Genomic DNA, 19,561 nt, shown 5'->3' on the forward strand with positions numbered 1-19,561 from the left:
GTTTTTATTTATACTGTTTTGGGTCACTATGCTTATTAAACTCTAGGCAGGCAATGTCTTAAGTACAGCAGTGAAGACAAAACATGTTCTAAGCAACAGAGATAGATTGTTTGCCTTTCACTTGAGTGTTCATCATCCCTTCCAGTTTCCCCAACTAAAGCCCCTAAAAACCATCCAGCAACACTTGTTGACAGTAAGTCCTCTCAATCTAAAAACTATATGCCAAAATCCAAGCCTCTACCTGCAGAAACCTGCATGGCCATTAATAATATTTGACTGTCTTCTTGAAACTGTTATAAAAATGCTATTTCTTGGAGATAGAGACAAATTATTATCTCTAGAATCTTGGTCTTAAAGATACCACAAAGGTAATAAATTTTTCTTCATATGAATTTTGATTTGACTGTATTCATTGTCTGTATTAATGTGGCTAGAATAGCTGAGTATATGAAACCACCAATCATTCAATTAAATTCAGCAAACCTTAATCAGATGATAATTATATACAAAGAACTGTGTGGTACACTCTAGGAACCCCAAAGATGATTTCATCAAAGTTCTACTTGTAATTATGAATAATTAACTACACTATTTATGTACTCATTTAATTACCATGTATTATACTGAGTGCTAGCAACATAGTCAAGTAGGTGTTATCTCCATATTACAAATGAAGAAATTGAAGTATAATGAGACCACATAATTTGCACAAGGTTCCAAAACTTATATGTGGGATTCTAATCCAGGTATACGTGTGTGCAAAGAGAAATGTTATCATGGAGGATCAAAGTGCCAAAAGAGAACAGATGGAGAAAATTATTTCCATTTTGGATTATGAGAGAAGGTATCAAAGAGAAGATAGCATATGGCCAGAATTTCCATAGCTGAACAAAAGGGGAAATATCATTCTTGGCTGATGAACATGCACAGAAAAACTGTTTAAGGAGTTATAATTGGTCCAGAAGGGCTTGAAAATAAGATATATGGGATGACTCTAGTTCAGATAAAGCTTGAAAGATTCAAATCAGATATTGTGGGCCCCAAATAAATATGTTAAGTGTTTCAGATTTGCTCTTGTATATTTTATTACCTAACTACTTCTGTGTAACAAATTTTCTGAACACTTAGTGGCAAAATTGCATTAGCACACAATTTATGTGCATCAGGAAATTGGGCATGGTTTAGCATGTGCCCCTCACTTAAGATTTTCCATGGGATTGCAGTCAACTACAGGCTGGACCTGCGGTCTTATCTGAAGGCTTGGAGGTGGAGGGTTCACCTCCAAGCTCACTCATGCAGTTGTTGGCAGGATCCAGCTCCTTTCAGGCTGTTGTTGGACTGAGGGCCTCAGTCCTCATTGGCTATTGGTCAGAACTACCTTCAGTTCTTTGCCACATGGGTTTCTCTATAGGAGAGCTTCCTTCAAAGGGATGGAAAAGCCAAAGACCAAAAGAGCAAGAAGAGTAAGACGGGGCCACCAAGACGAAAACCAATCTTTGATAAAGTTACCTTAAAAAGTGGTATCTCATCACTTCTGCCATAGTCTCTTCATTGGAAGAGAGTCAATAAGCCTAGTCCATGCTCAAAGAAGGGGATTATACAGAGCATAAACACAAGAAGGTGGGGATCACTGGGTGATCGTGGTGGCAGCCTAGCATAGGGATCAATGGGAAATCATCAAAGGTCTCTGAATGTGCAAGTGGCATAATTTGTCCATCACCAGACATATATGCCCCAAACTAGAAAATCATTTGAAATTTCTCCTTCTCACTCAAACCTATATCCATTGTTGAATGATTCCAAGAAGTTTGTCATCATATTTTCTAATGGCACATAAAATAATAGCATATCTTACAATCTTCAGTGTCTCAGATTTTATGCAAAAGAATAAGAGGCCTGTGGTGGCTTCTGAGAAAGCAGTTTGCAAATATGGGAGTAGACAAAAGCCAGATCATGGGGATTAAGGAGTGAACAAGTGATTAAGAAACATTTTTGAAGTCTAACACATGTTTTATTTTACACATGAAGCCAGATCTTTAGTAACTGATACAGTAGTGCTTTCCACATCTCCAGTTACCCATGATCAACCATGGTCTGTAATATTAAATGGACAATTCCAGAAATAAAAATTCCTGAGTTTTAAATTGTGCACCATTCTGAGTAGTGTGATGAAATCTGACAACATCCCACTCCATCCCACCTGGGACATGAATCATCCTTTTGTCCAGTGCACTCATATTGGATATGCTACCTGCCCATTGGTCACTTAGTAGCCCTTTTGGTTATCAGATCGATTGTCATGGTATGGCAGTGATTATGTTCAAATAACCCTCACTTTACTTAAGAACAGCCCCAAAGCACAAGAGTAGTGATGCTGGCAATTCAGATATGTCAAAGAGAAGCTGTAAAGTGCTTCCTTTAAATGAAAAGGTGAAAGTCCTTGACTTACTGAGGAAAGAAAAAAAATATATGTTGACATTGCTAAGGTGTATGGTAAGAACAAATCTTCCATCTGTGAAATTACCTAATTTATAGATTAAACTTTATCATAGTTATGTATGTATAGGAGAAAACAGTACTGATGGGGCTCAGTACTATCCACAGTTTCAGGCATACACTGTTACTGTATGTCCTATTGCTTAATGGATTACATTAAAATACTCTTTTAATTTTGGTTCCTTTATAAATAATGTCAACTTCTGGGAATTTTGTTATTTATATTATAAAATGCACATTGACCTGTTCACTGAAAATTTAAAGGATACAAAATGGTAATGACACTAGAGCACATTATTTTTGTTGGTTGGTTTGTTTTAATATGTTTTTATTGATTTTAGAGAGAGCCAAAGGAAGAGGGAGAGAGAGAGAGAAACATCAATGTGAGAGAGAAATATCAATTGGTTGCTTCCTGGTTGCCTCCTGTATGCACTCCTATCACTCTTACTACTTTTACCAGGACTCGAACTGCAACCTGGGTACGTGCCCTGATTGGGAATTGAACCAATGACCTTTTGGTGCATGGGTCGATGCTCAACCAACTGAGCCACACTGGCCAGGCGCAGAGCACATTTTTTTCTTTCACTTGGTTCTTGATTCTTCTAATTTAAGAAGACTTAATGTAAAGAAATCAAAGAACTCATTAATCTAACACAAACTTACAAAGTCTCATTAAGGGTTTTCAAAGCTCATCTCACACTGTATCTCATTTTTTTGTTACTAATGAGATTGTGTCTGCATTAGAATTTCTTGTACTGGGGCTTTATTTTCCCATGAGTTCTCTATAGTCAGATAGGAGAATTATGAACATAGTGTATATTAGCAGGAGAACAAGGCCACTGCATATAGCAGGCATCTGCTTTTAGTCTTAGTGCCCACATATTTCAACATATATTGCAATTAAAAGAGTTTTCACCATTTCTGACAATTCATCCAAGGAATTTTGGTTAAATGCCTTTTTTTTTGTATTTCATAAGGTTTTCCTGGTTATTACCCACTGCTCAAGTTGAGTTAGGCAAAGATACCGACAGGTCAACTAACTGAGTTTAACTTATTCATTGAGCCTTAACCTTAAATTGAATCCTGTAACTTCCTTTTAGAGTTGGCTCTGTCCTAAGGATCATGGGCCTCTACCTTGGTCTCATGGGATGATGGTGCCACACTTCAAAACACATTTTAGTCCAACTTCATTTGCTCAAAATACCATTAAAAATGATATTTTTGGCATTGGCTGGTGTGGCTTAGTTGGTTGGGTGTTGTCCCATGTACCAGGAGGTTGCCAGTTCAATTTCTGGTCAAGAGCACATACCCGGGTTTTGGGCTCTGTCCCAGGTAGGTAGTGTGCAGGAGGCAGCTGATTGATGTGCTCTCACATCGATTTGTCTCCCTCTCTCCCACACCCTTCCTTTCTCTCTCTAAAAATCAATAAACCAGTCTTTAAGAAAAAGATTATAACTTTGTATTATGTGAGTGCTTATCTTAGGATCCCATCTATTATTCTGGGGATCTCACTAAACTCCTTTCTGCTGAAGTTTTCTGGTTTGTAGAATGTAACCAACCATATCATCTCTTCCCTACCTCTTCCAAATGCTATCCAGCCAAGTGAGATGAGATATGTGATTGCTTTGAATCCACATTAATGGAAAAGGTGTAAATCTCAGGTGTTGCTTCTGTTATTACTAATATAACTGTTAGGTTATTGATAGAGTAGGGTGCACGGTATAGGATGCAGAAGATTTCAGATGAGTTCCCATACCAGCTGTGAGATTATGGGAAAGTCCCTTAACATTTTATCAGTTTCTTGACTAGAAAACTAGAATCCATACTCCCCACATTCCTACCTGCCAGTATCAAGTGAGGTAATGCATGTGGACACATTCCATAAACAGTAAAGGGCTAACATGGTAACAATCGTTCTGAATATAATCACTATTATATCAATAATGTCTGAATTTTCTCCTTTCCTCCAGTTTCAAGCTCCCTGAAAGACCCAGAGGGAAGGTAAAGCTAAAACTATGAGACTAGACAAAAAATACACGGAACAGTGATGAAATTAATCAATTGGGTGATTAAACAGATTCCTAAGCAGGAACTGAGTAGAAGCTTATCATAATTAATTCTCATGGATTCTCCAATAGGACCTGACTTATGGGACTTACAGAGAAAATGTAGCAATCTAATCTATAAGCAGTTCAATTATAATTAAATACATGTATGTGTATGTGTGTATATATAACTTCTTATGTTACCTTTAATTTCTGAGGAAAATAAAATGAGATCAAATTTGCATATGACCAGGAATAGAAGATCCTACCAAAAGATAGTATATTGAATGGTATAATTCCACAAAATCAGAGACACTAGATGAAATCAATGACAAAGATAAAATATTAACTCCTTTAACTTTGTCTATGGTATTTCAAATAATGCCTAAGTTACTTCCTACAATAAGAGAATTAGAAAAAGGTAGAATAATTTTTAGGAGATTTTCTTTCTCATTCTCATCTGGAAATGTTCAGTTTAACCACCACTAGAAAAGGGATTTTGTTTTTGGTAAAGACATTCTTTTTCCCGAGGTGACTATGATTCCAGCCCATCAGAAATCCAGAATAACTCAAAATATTTCCAGTGGGATATCTCCCATTGACTATGGAATCTCCTCACCTCCCATTAACACTCTATAAAACATGGGGACTATCTGCTCAGGCTCTGAACCGAGACACAAATCTTTTCGAAAGACAACTACTTCCACCCAAACAACTGGTCCTCCTTTCCTCCTTGTCAGCACTGAAAGCCGAGAGAGGCTGTGTTTGGTCTCTTAATCAGGCCTTGCTGACGGGCTGACATCCCTGCAAACGTTTTCACTTACTCTTTGGCAACAGTTAAATCCTTGCCAAAGGCCAGTCAGTAATTCAGAAAACACTGTTAGTAAGAGGCTGGGGGAGTCAGAGTCAGAGTGTGACTGTCAGCTAGCAATCTGTGGTGATGACAGGAGGGAAATCTAGGAGCTGAAACCATTTTAAAGGTCACTCTGTGGGCAGAACTGAAGACCTCTGATTTAGAAAAGGAAACAGAAACCTGGGACATTGCCGTGCTGAGGATGTGGCTTTCTGAGCACTCTGAAAAGTCATTATCCACTCCTGATTGTAAAAACTGCTTTACAGCCTAATACAGCTTAATTAACAACTATTTGCCTTAGCACTGGTGTAAAATAATCTGGTAAAATAGAAATGTCAAATAATGTACCAATAGTTCAATTGCCCAGCTTTAAAAAAAAATATTGAAATAAGCTACTGTCTATGCTTCTTCAATATTCTTCCTCCTGATCCTTTCATTTTCAACCTTGAATTGCTAAATAACCAGAGTTTAAAATTCTTAGTAACACAGCATAAGCTTTCTATGGAAAGCAATTATATATATACTAGAGGCCCGGTGCATGAAATTTGTGCATGGGGGGGTGGGGTGGGGTGGTGTCCCTTAGCCCGGCCTGAACCCTCTCCAATCTGGGACCCCTCAGAGGATGTCCAACTGCCAGTTTAGGCCCAATCTCTATAGGATCCCTATGGGATCGGGCCTAAACTGGCAGTCAGACATCCTTCTCCCAATCCGGAACCACTGGCTCCTAACCTCTTGTCTGCCTGCCTGCCTGCCTGATCGTCCCTAACCACTCCCATGCCTGCCTGCTGATTGCCCCTAACTGCTCCCATGCTGGCCTGATCACCCCTTACTGCCCTCCCCTGCCAACCTGATCTCACCCCCAACTGCCCTCCCCTGCCAGCCTGATCTTGCCCCCAACTGCTCTCCCATGCCAGCCTGATTGCCCCTAATGGCCTCTGCCTTGGCCCCCACCATCATGGCTTTGTCTAGAAGGAAGTCAGACATCCAGAAGATGGCCGGTCGACCCAGTCTAATCAGCATATTGCCCTTTTAGTAGTATAGATTATATAGGATAGGATTGCTTTAATGGGGCGGAAAAGCCTTTTTCAGCGGGAGGAGATGCTCTTACCAGACAAAAATACATAATCCCTATATCTGGACTGATAGTCAGCCATATGCATTATACTGCCAAACCAGTCATTAAAAAATTGAACTGCTTTCTTACACCTTACACCAAACAGCTGTTGCCCTTAAAACCCCTCCTCAGCCCTCACCTTAGGTTCTGCCTTCACAGTTCACCCAGATTTGGTTCTGATTGATCAGTTTCTATGCCAGTCAGCGTCAAAAGCTCTTCCTCCTAGGCAGCCATTGGCTCCTTGCACTTCACCCAGATTTGGTTCTGAATGGTCGGTTTCTATGCCAGTCAGCATCTCCAGGCCTATCAACAGGCCTGATCAGAGAGGCAGGGCTGATCAGCAGCTCCAGTGGAGGCCCGAGAGAAAGAGAGGAGTGGCTGCTGGACAGACCCCGAGAGCAAGAGAGAGGCAAGGGCTAATCAACAGCTGCCACGGAGGCTATGGTTCAGACCCTGCTTCTCCCTCCAGGCCTCTCTTTGGGCCTGATCTGCAGGCCCCTCAGCAGTCAGTGCTGGGTCGCCATGGCAACCCAGCACTGACTTCCAGTCGGTCGAGCCTTTGGTTGTTTTGGATGTTACCCTGGGTTTTTATATATTAGGATCATTTTTAAAAAGGAACACAGATTATTCAAGAAAAACAATAGTAGGCTCATGCTTGAATTTAGATCACCTATTTTCTCTCTTTCCAAAACAGGAGAAGACTTGTAAGAAGAAATGGCTTCAGTCTACTGGATGCCATACATATTCTGGACCAGGGTCCCTCACTTATAAGACCTGTCAGACAGATTTGCTACAGTTTATTCTCCAAACTCTCACATTCTGTGTTACTGTTTTTTTTTTCTGGTTTCATTTTTTTCCCTAGCTAAAGAGGACACTTGTGCCATCATTCAGAAGCTCAGGTAAGCAGGGCTGAACTCTGTAATGTGGCAGCAAGAGCAGCTGGAACTTCCTGCTCTCCTCCTACTACTCACATAACAAAGGAGCAGAGATATAAAGAATAGCATGGTGACTATAGTTACCAATACTTTATGGTATACTTGAAAGTTGCCAAGAGAGTAGATCTTAAATGTTCTCACCACACACAAAAATATAGTAATTATGTGAGGTGATGGAGGTGTTAACCAACCCCATTGTGGTAATCATTTCTCAATATATATGTGTGTATCAAACCAGCACATTGTACACCTTAAACTCACACAATGTTACATGTCAATTATATATCAATAAAGCTGGAAATAAAACAAAACAAAACAAAGGAGCACTCAAGGGAGGCCCAGTGGGACCCAGGAAGGGCCTCTTTGGTAAAACAAAAAGGAAGGGAGATAAGGCACTCAAGGCACCAGGAAACTCACCACAGAAGTCATAGTGCACATTTGGAGCCTGCCAAACAATGAATTCACTTGGGCAAACCCAGTCAATACCCAATGATCCACACACACTTGATCTGCACTGCAAATTATCCATTGAGGGGCCTGGAGTACATTCTGTAATTATTCATCAGAGTGAAAATGTATTGGTTAAGGGGCAGTGAGTCCACAGTGACCCATGACTCAGCTGTATGTGAACGCCACTGGATCTGTAGGCAGATAAGGACAAGCCCCAGGATCTGGGGAACAGTAATGCCAAGAACCACTCGCTTTCTCCTGTTTGGCAATGCTGGGTAGATGAGTTGGTTTCTGTTGGGTGATGAAGGGGAAGAAAGAAAAAGCAACAGCACCTACTGGGCCTTATGAAGTTGGAACTTGGTTTAGGTGGTGAAGCCGCTGATTACTCAAATAACCAAAATTCCTGGCTGTGGGTTAGGTTTAGCTCCTCCCCTGTCTCTTCACAACCATGGTTCTCTTCACTTCCATGCGACAGTGAGGGACAGTTTCCAGAGACTACTTTACTCAGGGGAGTTTCTATAGGGGTAGGTTTCTCTATTTTCAGGGTGGTTTTCAAAGTCATGTGGCCACATTAGATTACATATGTCACTTTTTAAAAAGTAGAGCCACTAAGACACCAAATTAAGCCAACGATCTTAGGGTGATTTCACCTGTAAAAAGAATGTCCAAATCTTACCAGGTTGTTGTTGATTTTGAGTTGTAGACACTCCACTTCCTTTGTCTGTGTCAAAAGCCACTCATTCCCTTTCTTAATGAAAACAAGAGGGAGTGATTATACCTCCTGGGGCTGTGCCATTTATGCTGTCTGAAAGGCACTTGAATGAGTGGCACATTATCTCACACATCTGGAGTTTACCAAATTAGCCAATTATGCTGGAGCTCATAAAACAAGGCCTTAAATGTCATTTAACTAGAAAATATTATAATCACCAAGTGGTCTGATTGTAAGATGATACTTGGGGCAGCATCAGTGGTTACAGAAAACAAATCATGAAACAAAACACAGTTCAAATGCCCCCCAAATGCAACCACATATTTTCTACTTTCTGAAGAATACCGTATTTCTGAAGGCACCAGTAATCAACATGTTTCTCATTTGAAACTAAGTTTAATCTGACCTAGTTGTTTCCTAGTTATTTGCCTTCGGCAAACCAATGCCTGAGAATTTTTCTCATAAGAAAACTACGGAGCATGCAGGATGAGAATAGACTGATGAAAAACCATGCATGTTTCAGAGAGATGGAGCTATCTGCAAGGGATGGGCAATGATTGGATTAAGTCTTGAGTTGTTAGAGATTTGTGGTGCTGCTTCAGAATCAACAAGATTTGGTTGACTGAACATATACTGGTCTCTCAGAGCTTGCAGACTTCACTTGAAGAAGGAGATTAAAGCTACTCTAAATTGCTATGTGATTTGAGGGAAGGTATATACCAAAGGTATTTAAAAATTGGGGTTTTATAGCCACTACATCCACACTATCTTCTTTACATTCAATAAATACCAACAAAATTTGGTGTTTAATGAAAGGTGATAGAGTATAAGGAAAAAACCATGGTATGCCAGTAACACCTGGGTGACTTTGGCAAGTTATTTGTTTCTCAGATCTTCAGTTACTTCATACAAAAGACAGACATAATTATGCTGTGTTGAGTTGAGAACAGTGCAGTGTTGAGAATCCTATATAATAAAAGGTTAATATGCAAATTGACTGAATGGCAGAACGACCAGTCACTATGACACACACTGACCAACAGGGGGTAGATGCTCAATGCAGGAGCTGCCCCCTGGTGGTCAGTACACTCCACAGGGGGAGCGCCGCCCAGCCAGAAGCCAGGCTCATCGCTGGCAAGTGCAGTGGCGGTGGTGGGAGCCTCTCCCACCTCCAAGGCAGTGCTAAGGATGTCTGACTGACGGCTTAGGTCCACTCCCGGGAGCGGGCCTAAGCCGTCAGTCAGACATCCCCTGAGGCCTCCTGGACTGCAAGAGGGCACAGGCCGGGCTAAGGGACGCTCCCACAGTGCACAAATTTTGTGCACCAGGCCTCTAGTCATGAATAAAAAAAGTCCCTAGCATAGTGCCTGTACATTGAAGAAAATAAGCGTTCGTTTTTTGTCTTTACTTATGTCACCAGAATATCTTAAGTTCTGTTTAACACATTTTTTTCTCTTTATTTCAGGAGGAATGGCCACCAGGCACTTTCAGGGGAGGGAGAGTAAGGAGGTAGGCAGTCCAAGGTGGGTTTTTTTGTGTTTTTTTTAGCATATTTATAATCCCTTCACCTGTCTGGGAACATCTCAATCACTTGCTTTAGAGGAAGGACAAGTATGAAAGAGACTAGAAAAACATCCATGAGAGACTCTGAACAACTGGAAGTGAACTCACGGTAAACAGAAACACCAGCCACTTTTGGCTAGGAGAGTACAAAACAAACCTTATTGGTTTTAAAGGTACCTAATCAACTAAGCTAAATCTTTGTATTTCTCTGGGCTCACAATTACAGTAGATGGACTAGTTATTTATTTTTGTTAAACCAGAGAAAGATGAAGGATCATGGTGACGAAGAGGTACTCTCAACAGTGACATATGCAAATTGACTGAATTTCCTTTCCTCTCTTCTTTTTTAGATAAAACAGTGATGGCCTCTTTGGTAAAATCTAACTAAACATGATGATTTCATATTATGGAAACCCTTACTCAGAATTTGGAAGGTATTTATTTTTTACTTAAATTAATTTCACCTCTGTAAAGCTGGGTTGGAAAAACTATGTCTTTAATAAAAGTACTATGTATCTATGATTTTATGAAGAAAAAGAATATCAGTAACAATAAAGGGTTTTGGACCCTGGTGACTGAAATGTGAAGTCTGGGCAGAGAGGTGCAGAATTGCATCCCTAAGAACCACTACTTCACTTCACTTTCTTATAGAAGGGAGATGAGATATATGGGCAGATTCTAAGTGTCTTAATAGAATTTAATGTTTTCTAACAATATAAAAGGACTAGCTTTCAAAACCTTGAATTTGAGGGAGATAGGAATACTCAGGAGACAGGAGTTCTCCTAAAGATGCTAATAGTCAAATGGACTAGTGCTTCCTCCTTGAGGACCACAGACCAAACTGGTGTCCATGTACCTGAGTGACAAGAACATCTTCGAAAGCTCAGTGTACTCTAAAAACCAAGTAAGAAAATAAAAAGGAACTGCTTTTGCTGGCAAAAAAAAAAATTCAACACGGTATGTGTTTAAAGGCTTTCTTTTCTTTTTAACCTTAGGCAATGAAATGCTCTTACTCTGTATCAAACATAACAGGCAGCTTTTTCTCTTACAAACATTTCCATTTCTAAGAGAGGAGTGTTCTGGCTTTTGGCTAACATCATGTCCATATCTAACGGCAGTACAGACAAAATGCCAATTTGCTGTAGAAGCAATTATACATACAGTCTAGGAAAAGGCCAATTTTACTATGCAAGGACCACACATACTGTATGTTTGTTCCATTATTTTATATCAAAGCAGAAACATTAAATTCCTCCTAAAACACACATGAAATGAAGAGCCTGGCTAGGGAACTCCCACATCTAACTCAGAGATATCTGTTACAGCTTACAGAATGTGGCAATGCTGACACTACTGTTTTACTGGAAAGAGACACGTTTATTGATTACATAATACACTATGACTTCTTTACATATATCTTGGGTAAAATGAGCATAATTTTGATACTAATTGCTATAAAACAGGTACACTCTCAATGTATGACACTTAGGTATCACATCACCAGTGTAACAGCAAGAACTTGCCAATCCTATGTCACTAGGTGACCTCAAAATATTTAATCAGGCATCAAGATTATTATCATAACTTAAGAGGGGTGGTCTATAGCAAGAAATATCATCTCTGTTTCATTTTGAATCATTAAGATGTTGGTGTGATTCATTCATTTGTCCATTGCGCAATTGCTATCTCTACTGAGTGCCAAATACAGGCCTCAGGGATACAGAGCTAAATGAGACATGGCCTTTAGGGAAATACATTCTTGAGGTGGGAGAGGGGAAACAGAAAATGAACACAATAAATCAGGGCAATGCATACTATATTTTATATAGCATATGTAAATAAAGACTCATAGAGAAAGCATGTGGTAGAGAAAGACGGTCAGAGAGAGTGAAACTGAGGACAGCCTGGAATGAGGAGTGGCAGTTTCCTGTATGGATTAGGGGGCGGGTACTTCAGGAGTAGGGAATAGCATGCAAAGCCCTGAGAGTGTGAGAGAGCAGGGGGCTGAAACGTTTGCTGTTACCGGAGCAGATGTGTGAATGAGAAATGAGCCTGGAGAAGAAGGGATGCCACATTAGAAGGGCTCTGCACAGCATGATGAAGAGGGCATATTTTCACATATCCCCAAATACTCTAGATAAAAAAATGAAAACAGTATGATACTGCATAGAGATAGATAAATTAGTAAGACAGAACAGGAAGAGGAGAAGCAGAATAGGAAAATTAGATGACATATGTGAAAGTTTATAGTGAGTAAAGGATGGATTTTTCAACAAGTGGTGTTTGGACAATTGACTAAGCACTTGAAAATAAAATTTAATTCCTACCTACTACACTGCACATGAAAAAAAATATTCTTATATGGATGAAAGATTTAAATGTAAAATACCAGAAGAAAATGTTTATAATCTTGGGATTAGGGGATGACCTTCTTTTTAAATTTGACATCAAGATCTCAAAGCAAATTTTACAAAGCAAAACAGACAGATATAATCACAATCTTCAAAAAATACAAACTTTTGAAAGGCATAAGACATTATAGTTGTAATAAAAATGACACGTTAGGAAAAATATTTGCATTATATGTAATGGTCAAAAGATTAGCACCTATAATAATATACTGAGCTCCTATAAATCAATAACAAATCACCTGACAGAAATGGGCAAAGGACACAGATAAGCAATTCACAAAAGAAATGATACTTTATAATACAAAAGTATGCTCAATTCCCATTACATCAAAGGAATACTATAGTTTTACTTTTCACCTATTAGATGACAAGCAAGAGATGCATGTGAGGGACAGATATCCCAAATAATGGTTATAATGCCCAGGGTTTGACAGGGTATGAAAAATGAGAATTCAAACACTAAAGGTATGAAATCATTACGTCCTTTTTGCAAGATAATTTGGTAACATCCATATCTTTGTTATATAGAAATATATACATAGGTACACAAGAATATTTATTGCAGGGGAGAAACCAAGATGGCGGCATAGGTAAACACCTAAACTGCTGCCTTGCACAACAATTTCAAAACTACAACTAAAAGACAGAACGGACACCATCCAGAACTACAGGAAAGCTGGCTGAGTGAAAATTCTACAACTAGAAGGAAAGAGAAAAGCTCACAGAGAATTGGAGGTACGGCAAAGGGTCTTTGTGCGCGCAGAGAGGAAGGGCGGCTGAGAGCCTGGCTGACTTTCTCTGGCGGAAGGGGGAAGGAAGCCCCCGCACTGAACCCCAGTTCTGACTGCACTGAACCCCAGTTCCAGGTGAGCCCCTGGGGACCCACGCTCTTACGGGGGGAGTCTGGACTCTCGGGCGGAGACTCAGGAGCCAGGGAAGGCAGAAGTCTGAAGGCGCGGCGTGCCAGTGCGCACAATGGCTGCCGGAGGTTGCCACAGGCTTTCCCTAGTGGAAGGGAGTCGGAGGCTCCTGACCGCACTGGGCCCAAATTCTGACTGCACTGAACCTTGGTTCTAGGCGAGCCCCTGGGGACCCACGCTCTTGTGGGGGGAGTCTGGACTCTCGGGTGGAGACTCGGGAGCTGGGGAAGGCAGAGGTCTGCGCGTGCGCGCAAGGGCAAGGCTGCCGGGAAGCCAAGACTGTCTGTTCCACCCTGAGACTCCACCCCATCCAAGCCGAGCACAGAGGCTATTGCAATTTGGCAAGTATAATCCTACAAGGCTGTCTCCAGCACCGAACTTCTCCCAGCGTAGACACAGCTGATCCTTACAGCCAACTGGCCTGGAGGTCAATTCCTCCCAGTGATACCAACAACAATCAAGACTTAACTACAACAAGGCTGTACACACAGTCCACAAAGGGGTGCACCAAGAGTGTCCACCTCAGGTTAACTGGGGAGGCCGACCCACTGGGCCATATAGGAAACCTAGCACACAAATTTACCCTACCAACTCAGGGAAGCAATGAAAATGCGGCATCAAAGAAACAGATCACAAATGAAAGAAATGGAGGAAAACAAACGACTGGATATAGAATTCAAAACCACGGTTATAATGCTTTTCAAGAATATCCTAGAAAAGGCCGATAAATATAATGAGACCCTCGAAGATATGAAAAAGGACCAACTAGAAATTAAACATACACTGACTGAAATAAAAAATATTATACAGAGACCCAAAAACAGACTAGAGGAACACAAGAATCAAGTCAAAGAACTGAAATACAAAGAAGCAAAAAACACTCAACCGAAAAAGCAAAAAGCAAAAAAAAAAAATCCAAAAAGTTGAAGATAGTGTAAGAAGACTCTGGGACAACTTCAAGCGTACCAACATCAGAATTATGGGGGTGCCAGAAGAAGAGAGAGAGCAAGATACTGAAAACCTATTTGAAGAAATAATGACTGAAAACTTCCCCCACCTGGTGAAAGAAATAGACTTACAAGTCCAGGAAGCGCACAGAACCCCAAACAAAAGGAATCCAAAGAGGACCACACCAAGACACATCATAATTAAAATGCCAAGAGCAAAAGACAAAGAGAGAATATTAAAAGCAGCAAGAGAAAAACAGTTAGTTACCTACAAGGGAGCACCCATACGACTGTTAGCTGATTTCTCAACAGAAACTATGCAGGCCAGACGGGAGTGGCAAGAAATTTTCAATGTGATGAATAGCAAGAACCTACAACCAAGATTACTCTACCCAGCAAAGCTATCATTCAGAATTGAAGGTCAGATAAAGAGCTTCACAGATAAGAAAAAGCTAAAGGAGTTCATCACCACCAAACCAGTATTATATGAAATGCTGAAAGGTATTCTTAAAGAAGAGGAAGAAGAAAAAAGTAAAGAGAAAAATTATGAACAACAAATACATATCTATCAACAAGTGAACCTAAAAATCAAGTGAATTAAAAACCTGAGGAACAGAATAATCTGGTGAATATAATAGAATCGGGGGCATAGAAAGGGAGTGGACTGATAATTCTCAGGGGAAAGGGGTATGGGGGGTTCATGAAGAGACTGGACAAAAATCATACACCTATGGATGAGAACAGTGGGGGGGAGGTAAGGGCAGAAGGTGGGGTGGGAACTGGGTGGAGGGGAGCTACGGGGGGAAAAAGGAGAAACAATTGTAATAATCTGAATAAAGATTTATTAAAATAAAATAAAAATTTTAAAGAAAAAAAAAGAATATTTATTGCACTGTTGTTCATAAGAGTGAAAATCTGAAAACAACCTAATGGTCCACAAAAAGGATTAATTTAATAAATTGCGGCAGGTAGATAAATAAATTACTATGCTGTTGTTGAAAAGAATATACTGGCATGGAAAGATGTTCATGATATATATTTAACTGAAATAAACAATTAGCAGAACAGTATTCACAGTACAATCTGCCAAGAGAGATAGGGAACTACAGCAGTTAGCAGCTTGGGTGTTGGGCTCAAGTAGACCTAGATTTGAGTCCCAGCTCCACTGCTTACCAGATATGTGAAAATTATTAACTTCTCTGAGTCTTGGTTTCTTCATTTGTCCACCTGGAATGGATTCTAATAAGACTTACCTCTCAAAGTTGAAAGGAGAATTTCTAGTACATACTGAGGCTAAATATACTAGTTATTAATATTACTGTTACCATTTTTCTATAATTATTTTCAACCAATTCTCTTATGAAAACAACTTCAAAAAATGCAATCTCATATCCTTTGGAAGATTATGTTGGATAAAGTCTTTAACTGAATTTATACATCAAAGACAATTTTAGCTTATATAACCAAAATATTGTATTATTTGTTCACTTAACAGGCTAATGAATTTGACACATCCATTACCGATGTAGATCAGTTTAATTGAATATTTGTAAACCACAATACAAACAAGGACCATGTTTGAGCAATATATTTAAGAATCAAAATAAGGAACTGTTATGTTTACACAGGCCCAGTTATTGAGAACTCTAAAAAGCCTCATGGCATAAATTAGAAATTGTCCTCTAGTCATCAAACATCAAACTAATGTTTTTATGGTAGTTTCTATTGCATACATATCTTTTTTATGGTAATTTCTATTGTACATATTTAATTTTCAATCATATTATCAAGAACAACATCAAAAAGTAGAAAGGCACTCCTTTACACATTTTTCCCCTAATAAGACTAGGAAAACATCCCATTCAAAAAGAGAAAATGTGTTATGTAGTAATATATTTAATTGCCTATATATATGTCAACATAGAGTCTATATATGAAAAACCATACATACCCTTCTGTTCGGAAAATTGTTCGAAAGCTGTCTCCTAAGCTTTTGTAACTGTTTGGATCAGTTGAACATCTCTGAATCTGGAACCTAGAAACAAAATTAAACACACACACACAAAAATCCAAGTTAAAGATTTTGCCAAATGATTTTTCTCATTTTTAAGTCTTAGGAAACTCAGCCTTTTCAGATTAATCCAAAAATATTCCTTTTTTTGCTATAGATTTTATTGATTTATTTTTATATACCCTTTACCTTATTTTTGTAACCTTTAAATTATTATATTTCTCTGTACTTTAATAGAAACTGTAGAAAGAGTTTGTTTTTTTTCCCATCTGTTGCTTAGCCAGACAGATGCACCCTGAGGCATGTATGCTTTTTTCTTTTGTGAAAAACATACACAGATGTCATCGATTGCTTTAATGTATAAGTCAGAAATCTGAAGATGCATATGAAACAAAGAAGTAGCTCTATTTCTTATCTTAATTAGTGCCCCTTGATATAATTTAAGACAAAGGTTAACAATACAGAGCAGCTAATGTGGCCTAACTTGGATCCTGACTGTGAATTTGGAATTCATTCTGGCAGATAGGGGCCTGCACTTAGAGTGAGAGTTGGCACTGTAGTGTGATACAGTTTATGCTCACTCCTTCATGATGGAGCAATTGGTCATTGTGGGTAGTTCAGGCTACCTGGATCTTTACAGAAGTACAATGCTCTGCATACAATTGGTGCTCAAAAAAAGTGTCCCATTTTGGAATGTTAAATTCTTTTTTCTCCTTCTCTTTGGGTATGATCATGCATCTTAGAACTCTAACCTTCAAAATATGGAAGTTTTCAGTATGAGGGTAATTTTGTATTTTACCCTGGGGTTTGTTTCTAAAGAAGAGATTTATGACAAGTGTTTTCATTTCCCGACACCCCCATTGTTCTGTTTTCAGGTTTCTTTAGTCTGCCTATTCCTTGTGTTTAACTTCCTTGTCCTAATTCTGAATTAAGGCCCTTATCCCTTCTGTACTTTCCTCCATAATTTTAGCAAACATTTAAAAAATTTTGCAAAAGCACCTCTCATATTCTCTAACTTGAGATGTTTTTCTCAGATTGTTGCATTTATGATAGGAACACAACTTCTACTCCTCTAAGAGTGATTTATTTTGTATTTCTAGACCCCAGGGAATTATGTTGAAAACTGATACATATATCACAGAAAAGAGTGAATAATTACTCTGATTGAAGAGGTTGAGCATATGAACAAAACAAGTATATGATAAGATTGGAAAGAATTTTGTAAAGTACAGAGTTGTTGAATGTGATTGTTTAGGAGTCTAGCCATTCTGAAATGAGGGAATTTAAGTCTTCAGCAGAGTGCTTGGCACATATAAACCCGTAAAAAATAGTTATTGCCTCATTGTGTGGATTAGAAGGAGAGCATAGAGGGCAGAACATGAAAGCAACACAATAATCTAGGTGAAAATAAGAATGTCAGAATATGAATGGCGGCAACAGAAATGTAATAAAAGGGATGAACTTGTTGGGTAATCCTTTTTCTTTTAAAATAATTGTTCCTTTTTTAAAATAATATATTCAACATGACCCCTTTTGATCTTCCTCAACCTGGCAAGGATTCCACAGCCCTAGAACTACCATTGTCGAATTTTAAAATGTCTTAGATACTCATGTTCATAATGGTTTTGCTTGTCAAACTTATAAGTCTACTAGCATGATAATTTTAAAAGGTTTGTTTCTAGGCAAGAACTATATCTACACAATTTAAATTGCATGAAGCTTATCAGAAGATAGTGGAATCAGGACAGCTAAGTCATTTAAACTAGCCTGGATCCAGATGTGCATCTGGTGTGTGTATAACCATTGGCCTAGAAGACTCAGTAAGCAGTTCTGCCTAGAATCAAGATAGATGGACCATGTTTGGTATTTCTGAACTACTGGTGATCAAATAGATGGACCATATTTGGTATTTCTGAACTACTGCATGTAGGTGATAGAACAGAATCTCCATTTCTGATTTGCATATTTGTAACCTATATTCATTGCTGAGTGTGAAACATTTTCTTATGTCTAGTTGGGAAGTTCAAGACTCTTCTCAAATTGTTCTTTTGTTGGTTTAAATATATTTTTATTGATTTCAGAGAGGGAGGAAGAAGTAGAGAGAGATAGAAACATCAATGATGAGAAATATTGATCGGCTGCTTCCTGCACACCCCCTACTGAGGATCAAATAACTTGAAAATATTTTGTATATTATAAAAGCATCACATGCTCATAGATTTTTCTCATTTATAATAATTTTATTGTTTGTTTACCTCTGTCAAATTCTTTTCTAGATGCTTTTCTTTCTAATGACCAAGTATTTAAAAAAAAAATTGCCATATGAAATAAAATGCTACAGATTTTACAAAAACCCAGGACATTATTTTTCAAGAAGCACAGTAAACAAACAAACAAAGGAGAAAAAATAATTAGCAGTATATCCAAAATGTCAAGTAGCATCAGTACCATGTGCCCAGGTGTTCATCAGAGGGAGCAATTACCACTTCCTGAGAAGGACCAGAAAGGATTTCAAGAAGGAGAAGGGATTTGAACTGGCCCTGTAGGATTCAGAGAGGTGAAAGAGCAAGCTAGGAGAAAGCATTTCAGGTGGGGGGAGGGGAGGAACATAGGCCAGTGAGAAAAAGAACTTTCAAGAGAAATGAGGGAAAGACTCCAGCACAGCAACTGGCAACCACTAGCTTCCTTCAGGGCAGGTGCTACAGCATTCTGCTGGTGGTATTCAGTTGCTCAGGGTGGGTGGAGACCTGAGAGGGGTAGAGGAGGGTATGTAGGAGATAAAAGTCAAAGTCCGATACAGGTCATTTGACTTTTTCCTGCTTCTTAGCTGAGCACTTCAGCTAACTCTGCAGGGCCACTTCACAGTTGTGTGCCTCTGGCCCCAGAAGGGACTGTGAGAGTCAGCAGAGGGCAGAGGCATTTCCTGGAAAGTGTCCTGCCGGGGTAGAGGCATCAGCTTGGTCTATGATGTCATGTGCTTGGGTAAGGCAGGCCTTCTGTCTGCTTAAGCAAAGACAAACACAGAGTATTACAGTTATTTCATAATTAACTAGTTATCTAACCTGGCCATTGGAAGTCTAGGCACTTCACTCACCTGTTGCAAT

General features: G+C 39.2%; 1 protein-coding gene across 1 annotated transcript in view; it reads right to left on the reverse strand.

Moving 5' to 3' along the window:
• The window catches only part of SLC25A21 (solute carrier family 25 member 21), a 543,805-nt gene that overhangs the window by 130,560 nt on the left and 393,684 nt on the right, over positions 1-19,561 (reverse strand). The window contains exon 3 of the mRNA XM_080641810.1: positions 16,398-16,481. Coding sequence (XP_080497936.1) covers positions 16,398-16,481 — 84 coding nt within the window. The remainder of the gene's footprint in view (positions 1-16,397; positions 16,482-19,561) is intronic.

Source organism: Plecotus auritus (assembly GCF_963455305.1).
Source record: "Plecotus auritus genome assembly, chromosome: 1".
NCBI lineage: Eukaryota > Metazoa > Chordata > Mammalia > Chiroptera > Vespertilionidae > Plecotus > Plecotus auritus.